The sequence below is a fragment of the Vicugna pacos genome, chromosome 17 (assembly GCF_048564905.1).
Source record: "Vicugna pacos chromosome 17, VicPac4, whole genome shotgun sequence".
Taxonomy (NCBI): Eukaryota; Metazoa; Chordata; class Mammalia; order Artiodactyla; family Camelidae; genus Vicugna; species Vicugna pacos.
The window spans coordinates 17,529,250-17,538,834 of record NC_133003.1 but is presented as its reverse complement, the minus strand read 5'-3'; the positions used below and the strand labels follow the sequence as shown (position 1 = coordinate 17,538,834).

At 39.2% G+C, this 9,585-nt stretch overlaps 1 protein-coding gene across 1 annotated transcript in view; it reads right to left on the bottom strand.

The window, feature by feature from the left end:
• Positions 1–5,851: 5,851 nt before the first annotated feature.
• Positions 5,852–9,585, bottom strand: part of ABHD5 (abhydrolase domain containing 5, lysophosphatidic acid acyltransferase) — a 30,665-nt gene continuing 26,931 nt past the window's right edge. Inside the window, exons 5-7 of the mRNA XM_006200697.4 lie at positions 9,230–9,341; positions 6,794–6,980; positions 5,852–6,205 (exon numbers count right to left, since the gene is read on the bottom strand). Of these exons, the coding sequence (XP_006200759.2) occupies positions 6,116–6,205; positions 6,794–6,980; positions 9,230–9,341 (389 nt within the window). The 3' untranslated portion in view covers positions 5,852–6,115. The remainder of the gene's footprint in view (positions 6,206–6,793; positions 6,981–9,229; positions 9,342–9,585) is intronic.

The window sequence follows — 9,585 nt, the reverse complement described above, 5'->3', positions numbered from 1 at the left end:
ACATGATGATCTGATACACGTATATACTGAGACCCACTTCATTTTTAAGGCTGCATCATATTCCAGCATACAGATGTCCTGGGATTTAATGATACACTGGCTTCCGGATTTTTAATATTGCCGTGTTACAGTGAACACCCTGTAGATGTCTTTGTACATTGGTGCTGGCCTATTTGTGGGACTGAATGCTGGACACAAAACTGCTGTGTCAGGTGGTACAGAGCACACATAACTTTACCACATATTGTGAATCACCTGTCAAAGGGGTGATACCTATTCACAGTCCCACCAATAGTATGTGAGAGTTCCTACTTGCCCTTAGCCTTGGTAATACCTCATCCCCACCATTCTCTCCTGCATCGTCACTTCCCCACTCTTTCTGCTGAGTTAATTTAAGGCTCCCCCTCCAGCTATTACACACTTTTTTGCTCTTTCTTTATTCCTAAAAAAACAAATAAATAAACAAAAGTTCTCTATTACAGAAATTCTCAAGTGTGCATAAAAGTAGAAGAAACAGAAGAATCAGCCCCTGTATAAGCCCCTATGTATCCTATGTGTCTGTCCCTCAAATTCAGTGTAACAACGTTCTGTTCATTTCACCAATTTCCTGCCCCTGCCCGTTTCTTCCCTGAATATTTTCAGGGAAATTCCAGTTATAACTTTAACCATGAATACTTAGTATGTATCTCTAATAAATAAGGGCTTAAAAAAAAGTCACTATACTATTATTTCACCTAACGAAATTAATAACTCTTTAATATCATCTGATATCCAATTTGTCTTAAATTTTTCTCTAATTGTTTCCAAAAATGTCTTTGTAAGGTGGTTTTGTTCAAATCAGGATCCAACAAGTCCTTTAGGTGTCTCCAGTCTTTAAGTCCCCTCACCATCACCTTCATTTTACACCTTTCATTTGCTGAAGTGGATTATGTGTCCCGTGGACTTTTCCAGATTCTGGATTAAGTGTGCTGTTGAACCTGTTCCTCAGTATCCCATGCTTTCATAAACTGATTGTTAGATGTAAAAGTCTTGCTTACATTCAGGTTCAGTTTTGTTTGTTTGGGGCAATAATTCATCATAGGTGGTGCTGGGTTCTCGCTGCTACAACATGTCAGAGGCAGGTGACTTCTGGTTGTTTCTTTTTCAGTAATGCTAAGGTTGACCACTGGGGTTCAGCTCTTATCAACCCGAGCTGTCCAATAAAACGTTTCCATCAACTTTTCAGCCAATACATTCAGAAGACTAGATTCATTATTTCACAAGAGGTGACAAAATGGTGCTTTCCTAATCCTATCAATTCTCTGGCATTTAGCTGTGATTCTTAAGTGAAAAACTTTCCCTTATCAGGTTAACCCAATACGCAAAGATGTCACAATAAAAACTTTATTTTTCCAGTTAACAATTTTCAAAACAATAAGCTGGTGCCCTAGTAATCTCCAAAGATGACTAGTATTTTTTTTTAAGCTATCATTAAAAACTCGTGGATTTTTATATATTTCATGCCAATAGCTATTCTTTTTGATGCTCAAATTGTTCCATCTTTGGCCTATGGGAGCCCCTTCGAGTTGGCTCCTGGGTCCTTCTGATATGACCTTACTCTGACTGCTTTCTTGCTTTCAGACACAAAGTGGTCCAGCATCATCCCATCTTTTCCTGGTCCATTTTAATGAGATAATCCTGGTGCTAGAGTGGGCCTTTCCACTGGGCTCTGACTGCTTCTAGGCAATCAGATAGAGCTACACAATATGCATTTTTTAGGGGATAAAATAAGTCACAGTATTTTGCTGGTATTTCCAATTGAAATATACAATTACAGGATGTTTACCGGATTTTATCTTTTTTTTTAATTTTTTCTTTTATCTCTTGTTCTCTCATACTAAAAATCTTGGCTCTTAATTCCTTTGACATAGTAAGTATTTACTTTATCATATGTAAATACATAGTTTCAAAGTACAACACCAACACCAACAGTACATCATTGCTAGAAATAAAAATACTGAATGCAGTTTAAGATTCCATTGTGGTTCTTTAGTTTACAGGATACATTCCGTTAGCAAAGTGCAGACGAAATGCTGGGCTTTAAAGTCACTTTAAGTAATTCTTCTGTGTGGTTATACCGCCAACTTGATAGGGAGTTAAGTTTTGGTTGTAAGAGTTGGTTGTTTTTAATTATAGAAAACATTGTCAGAACTATAAAACAAGATCCAGATTCAGATGCCATCTCTGCCTAGCTCCCGACCACAACCACCAACAAGGGAACTGACTTATTAGTTACTGGTATAACTAATTCCCCATTGCTTTTTTTTTTCCCCAATAGAAGCAAATGTGTTTTTTCATTTGTCTTCTTCTTTCTTACACAATAGGTAGCACACCAAACTTCCTGGTCTTCACTTTCCCTTCCTCTGCTCTGGAGAGGATTCCAGGATAGCACTTTGAGGGAGTGGTGGCAGGGGGGCTGGGAGTTCAAGACTGTTTTTATCACCAGAGCCTGCGACAGGTGGTCAGTAATGCTGGCTAAGCTGGTACAGTCTGAAGGGCATCCCATCTCCCTTTTCAGGCATTCAACCAACAGAATCCCTACAAACAAGAGTAGAGACCAGCTGAGACGTGTCTCAGTGTGCGTGGAGTTCTGAAGCCTTCTCCCTCTCCCCTCCTGGAGATGCTCTCTCTCTTTTTTTTTTTTTTTTATTTTCAGCGGTGAAACATACCTGAGTTTCTCCCATCAAACCCCTCTAGATGAAGACCTGGGTGGCTTCCACTCTTCAGCTGTTATAAATAGTACTGTAGTGAAGATCTTTGTGCAGACATCATCTTATACTTTCAAGAGGACACCTTAGGTAGATTTCTTAGAAGTGAGACTGTAAGGTTGAGGCATAAACTCATATTTAACTTTGCTAGTTGTTAACAAATCCCATCCACAGAAATTTGTACTCCTGAGAGTGCCTGTTGCCCTATTGTCTCACCAACAGAGTACACAGTGTAACTTGGACTTTTCCAGATCTGACAGGTAAGAAATGGTAGCTCAGTATTTTTCATTTGCATTTCTTTTATTATGCAAATTCTTATGTTTAAGGGCCATTTGCATTTTATTTTCTGTGAACTGTTCATAGCTTTTTGCCCATTCTTTCTGGTTCTTCTCAAAGTTTAGAAATTCTTCAATATATTAGCCCTTTTTGACAAATGTTGCAAATATTTTTGCCAGTTTATCATTTATTGTTTAACTTCGCTTTTTCTGGCCATCCAAAACTCTTACTTTCAGTTAAAGATATAAACTCCTATTGCTTCTGGATTTTCAGGCACAGGAAAGTTTTCCCCACTCTCAGATTATAAAGGAATTCACCTACGAAAGTTTCATTTTTTCAAGTGGGTCTCTAATCCATTCAGATTTTATCCTTGTGCATAGTGTGAGAAATGGATTCAATGTTATTATTTTCCATATGGTTAACAACACTTGTTTCAACACCCCTTTTAAAGTCTTTTCTTTCATAAATAAAGATGCTTCCTTTATCATATACTAAATTCCTGGACTTTCTTTAAATTGTATATAATATGTTATAATATCTAGTAGGGTTACCCCTCCTTCCCATGGCTCTTTACTAGGGATCTCTGGCTATTATTGTTTATTCTTCACAATACCTGTATGCAGGAAAAAACCTTGTTTTATTGGAATCTACTATGTCCTTTAAATATAAATATATATGTATATGAATGAAGACATTTCAAAAGTGTTTCTAAATAATATTCTGAAACAAATTCTAGGCAAACTAGAGTTTGTGTTTTTGTTGCTGTTATTTTAAAAATTAGTTTTAGAAGAAAACAGAAATCATACTAGGGGTGGATGGATACAGGTAAAGCCACAGATGGAGGTCATAACACTGCAGAGCAGCCTTCTCTTAGAATGCCCACTCACTGGGTCCGTGGTCCTATAATAACTAGTGTAAACAGACAGGGCCATACTTATGGCTCAAGAAAATATATTCCTTCTAATTGTGACTATCACAGTAAATCTATTATGTAAAATAAAACACACCGTGCATAATTTAGCAAAGATCAAATACCGTAATAGATTCTTTAAAAAAAAGACAATATTAAGACTCATTGTATTTTTAAGAGTTCAAGGATTATGACCTTCTGTGCTAACTTCATCTTCACAAAATTACATATATAATAGCTCAAGGTAAAATTTGACTTTTAAAGAGAATTATAACAATGTTTTTCAAATAAAGCAAAATCAGTCGATAGGAAAGTAAGTTCCACTTGACATCTGGGTCCATCTTTTCACTGAATCACTTGGCATATCTCTGGCCAGAAGCCCCATTGACTAAGGGAAGCCAGTTAACTTCCCTCCAAGGGTCAGGACCAAGTTTCCTGCACAGAAACTCTCCTGCACAATTGAAAATTGTCATTCACCCAGCAAAGGAGAATTAAGAGACTGGACATTGTATCAAATAAAAATACTAAAATATTACTCAAACTATTTGCAGAACATATAGGTTTGACTCTGGCCATCTAAGACACTAAAAAGTAAAGGCTACTTTTGTTCTCAAGGTAGAGATACCTAGTTCCTCCAACAAGTGAGACAAATTGCTCAGAGGGAAGCTATCTGTCTTGCTTCAGTATAATTTGCCTATTCTTCTGTAGGGGAGATAATGTTGAAAACAGAACATTCAGCCTTTCTCACAGTTAATCAACAGTGATACAACCTTACACTTCCTAACAGCTAAAACTTTCCTAACTAATCATTTAAAAAATGCCAACAATCAAAACCATTAAGTCATTATTTGCTCTAGTTCACTGTTTTTTATTTACATAACCACCTTTCTGCTAGACGAGCAACATTAGCAAAATATAAGGCCCAGGTGCCTTGATGGTGACCATCTCATTCAATTTTTTTGTGCAGAGGGTCTTCTCAGCAGCCAGTTACCACATGGAGCTTTTTCACAGTTTCAAAGAAGTCTTCCTTGTATTAAAACAGCAAGGAAGTGCTACACTTGATGGTAGTTCTTGTCACACAGTTCAATCAACCTTATAGAAATTTTATACTATAACTTCAAGTATGTAAGTTATTTAATCAATGCAAAACTCTTTAAAAAAAAAGTGCTAGCTGATTTCTGGTGCCATGAGACATAATAACAGCACCAATGATGATTATATTTTAGTGGTAAAAATGTAATCCAGTTTTAGCACCCATGTATCAGAGTTAGATGGAAATACATGACTTAGCTTACTGGAAAGTAACAGTCTTAATATTCCCTCGGTGAGGAAATCTGTTCCTTCTGCTGCATCCTGGCTCATAGAAAAGAAAAACAGTATTAATGCGGAGGGTGGGGAGAGAACAGACTTTCAGTTAAGGCTTTTCAGTACTCGAATCACTTAAGTATGAATGTTCTGTTCCCCTGAAAGTGTAGAATGTGCCACACACAGAAGATTCCAAGGACTTAGGCTGTTGCAGTTATGTCAGGATGGATCATATTTAAAATGCTGAATAGGGCTTTAAGGCTTAAATAGAGAACAGAGGAAAATCAGCAAAATCAATGCTAGTGATCAGCTCCCAGCTTTTTAACCAAAACCCTGTCTCGTCACTCCATAATCAAAAATGAAGCGAAGGGTTCTAAGAAAGTGACAAATTTTTACATGAAAACACATTGACTTTTGAATAACTGCATCAGTTATCAGACGTGGTAAATATAAGCAAAGAAAATAAAGTGCACCTTTAAAAGTATATAAAATAATAAACCCAGAAATTACTTCTTAGAATTGGCAATATAGACTATAATATAAAAAGTACCTGACATAGCAAAGTTAGATAGGAATAAAAAAATTTCAGTTGAAAAACTAAAATTTTTCAGTATAGCAGAGGGACAAATAACCTTTTATTAAAGCTAGTAGATTTGGAGACTCCTGTATATTCTGATTTTGTGTAGGAGAAAGGAAAGTCATCCTTCTAGAAGGCACTAACTGGTGTAAAGTTGCGAGCAACTTCATAAAGAAAACGTGCAAAGTACAGTCAAGAAGACTGCCTGGTTCTCGTGTTCCTTACTCTTCCCTGCTGACCACCAATCACTGCTGAGGAGCTGTGTCAGCCGTGGGGGTTCCCACGTCACCTTCTGTGTGCTTAGTCCACAGTGTCACAGATCTCCTTCACTTTCTGGTTGAAGTCCTCTGGTTGATCTGCATACACATAATGCCCCGCCCCAAGAATGGCCTAGGAGAGGAAAAGCGGTCAGAGGGTCAGTGAGTCAAAGCATTTGATAGAACGCAATGATATACGTAAAGACACTTAGCAATGAAAGTGAGAACATCTATGTATTAATAAAACATCAAAGAATAAGCAACACTGATCTGTAGTAACGATTATGTATTTCCAGCATATAAAGAATCTGAGAATAAAGAGAAAATCTAGTCAACCCTAGTAAAATTTTAATATGCAAAAATGCCATTCTAAACTGACCACTAATGACAGGGCCAACAGACACACTGCACAGAATGAGATGGTACTGCCCCGGGTGGGAGAGCTGGCCGAGGTGTTACTGCATCTGTCCTTCTTTCAGTCTCTCCCACCTCAGGGGTGCTGTGGCTCTACAGTCAGACAAAGTCCCTAAGAACCACGATTTACTGTCTGCACATGAAGACTTATGTGGGTCAAACCCTGCCCCCATCCCAAGTGATAGCAGATCAAGGATGCAGGTAGAGCTCAGATGTGAGAGCACAGGGATGATCTGAAATCTCACTGAAAGCAAAGAGCAGACTTCAGCTACTACAACTGAAAACCAAAAACGGGCCACACACTTACTGTGGTCTTTACATATGACTGTGGTCGTAATGACTGGATGCTGGTGCCAGAGTTGCCGTCTATGCAGGACCGGGCGCCATAGATCACTGAAATTGGAATGTCAGGATGCATCTTACCAATCCGCTGGAGCATCGGCCTTTTTGCCCAGCCGTAAGGGATGGTCATATTTTTGAATGCAGTCTCACCACTTAAAGGAGAAGGGGAAAAAAAATCACACATTTGGCTTCTCAGGAGGAGTATGCATCACACTCCCACCTCCATCAAAGCACACTCATACTTAGCTTCTCTCCTGTGTAAGGAAAACTGCAGCTTAAATAGAGAATGACTTCTAAGAAATGCAAGGAACAAAGCCCACAGAATATACATGCTTTTGTTTGATAAAGGCAGCGTTAAACTCTAAAAAACTCTTTTAAAAAAAAAAAGTTACTGTCTCCCAAGTCAAAACATGCAACCTTAAGTCCCTATCCTTAAATTATTACATTTCCTGTGGGGCTAGTGTCTGGATACCCATCCAGAGCCACACCTCTTCTGCCGCCTGCACAGCCCAGGAGACAGTATTCCTCAGCCTTAATCATCCCTGGGCCAGGTGCAGGCACCTGGAAACCACCCCCCATCTTAAAGCCTACAGAAATGATTCAACGGGCCAGTCCTACGTTGTGCACCCTGCGCTGCCTCACCTTTCCTGCAGAACCCAATACAGGCTCTGGCCTGGACTTCACCTTCACTCCTGTCTTCTGCTACCTGAGCCAAATCTGGTGCGTCCCCTGTGACCCTTCATGGCATTCGGTGACCCTTCTCTAGGACCTGTGAGTATACTACACTTTGTTTTCTTGAGCCTCTCCTGTGTCTTCTCTTGTGGCTGCATCTGACTGACCATTATATGAGAGAGTACAGAATCTAGGACAGATCCATTTTGCTGTCATTTCTGCTCTCCTTGCAGTCTTAGGCGTAATTCTGAATTGCCTTTTATGAATTCAAGTTCCACCACAAGAAAGGCAACAGACTAGGACCACACAGGAACATGTAGTCATGAAATGTGAGAAGGTGAAGAACAAAACACTCTGACCATGCCGGAAAACAGATGAGGTACCTGGGACAGACAACTAAGAACTGTTGAACAAGTCAATAAAGTGCGCAGACCTAACCCACCAGACCCGACTGCCTGGTGAGTCATAAAACTCAACCCTTTGGGGACCCCAAAACTCTGTAGCCTCCGCCACCTTTGGCAGAGAACCTCTAACCTGCTTTATTAAAAAGACTGAGGCTACAGCTATACCACAGTTGCTTCCAAGGCCTCAATCTTTTTAATAACGTAGATGTACATATTCTCTGCCAGAGGTGAGAGAGGCCAACAACAAAAAAAAAAAGTGAAGGAGGCTGTCTCTGCATTTCACCTCTCAGCCTTCACTCAAGTCTCAGTTTTAGAAAGGATGCAGTACCACTCCTAGGTTTTAAAGTGTGCCTACGGCCCACCTACACCAAAATCACCTGAAGCATTTGTTAAAGATGCAGCCCAGAATGCTGAATCAGACTCATAGAGACAGGGTTCAGGCGTCACAGTGTGGACAGGCTCCTCCAGCAATTCCAGTATAGTCACAACACGAGACCTGGCGCCCCCATCTTCATGCTCCATTCCTGATCCTCTCCCTACCAGCTTGAGGGGCTTGTCTTTCTGGCTCCTCCGAGCTCCTCACCACTTCCAGGCTGTTTTATCCACTAGTGCCTTGTACCCAACATCCATAACTCATTTTTTTTAAAGTAAGAAATACCTTTGTTTGGCCCTCTTGCTCCCTCACTATGCTCTCTCCTAATCACTGTCAAAATTCATGCCGAACCCCCTCCCCTCTCCCCTCATGTACTCCTCACCACCGCAGCAGTGTTTCTCATGCTGATGCACAGACTATTTTTTAACAGTTGCTGAGTAAAAGGCAGGTGAGATCATCAAATGAACTTAAAAAATGCTGCCCAGTATCTCCCATGCACTTGGGAGATTTAAAACCCTTTGGCATAGTAACAGACTCTAAGAAGATCCATGGTACACAAAACCATTTACTTTTGTTTCATCCAGAACTCTTTTTTTTGTAGAACATCTATACTCAGTTTGGGAATACTGTTTAATTTGAAATTTTTTTCTCTCTCAACTCCAACCACCTCCACGAGATGCCCAAGACTGAGACTTCCCTCAACTTATCCACAGGCACTTTAGGGAAGGAAAGTACGTTTCGCTTTTTAATCTCCCATCAGAATCCAGTATGATGGTTTACACAGTAGGTACTCCATGAATAGATGAGTAAATTAAAAAGTATTAGTAATTTAACCAGTCCTTTTAAATTTAGTCATTTACACACTGGTAACAGTCTCCTGGACTATTCACATATTCTCAAAAGAGAAAAATCTAAAACACAAACACAGTAAATTTAGAATCATAACTCTTACCTCGGAGTCTGGACATTACAGTGGTAAATGTATTCTGTCACAGTATCATCTTCAAACATTGAAGAATACTTCCGTTTGAAATCAGGCCTTAAACGTTGTACTAGACTTAAACCTATTTAATAGGAAATGAATGTTTTAAATTATATATATGTTTTAAGTTATAATTAATTTATAGAACATTATAGAAGGCTTTAGTGTTTGCTGGTACAATGAGTATTATATGCCATATTATACATATATTTTGGAGATTGAACCCAGGACCTCGTGCGTACTAGGTACATACTCTACCACTGAGTTTTACCCTCCCTATACATGTATTCAAATATGTATTTTAGGTGGAAAAAAGCACATATCCT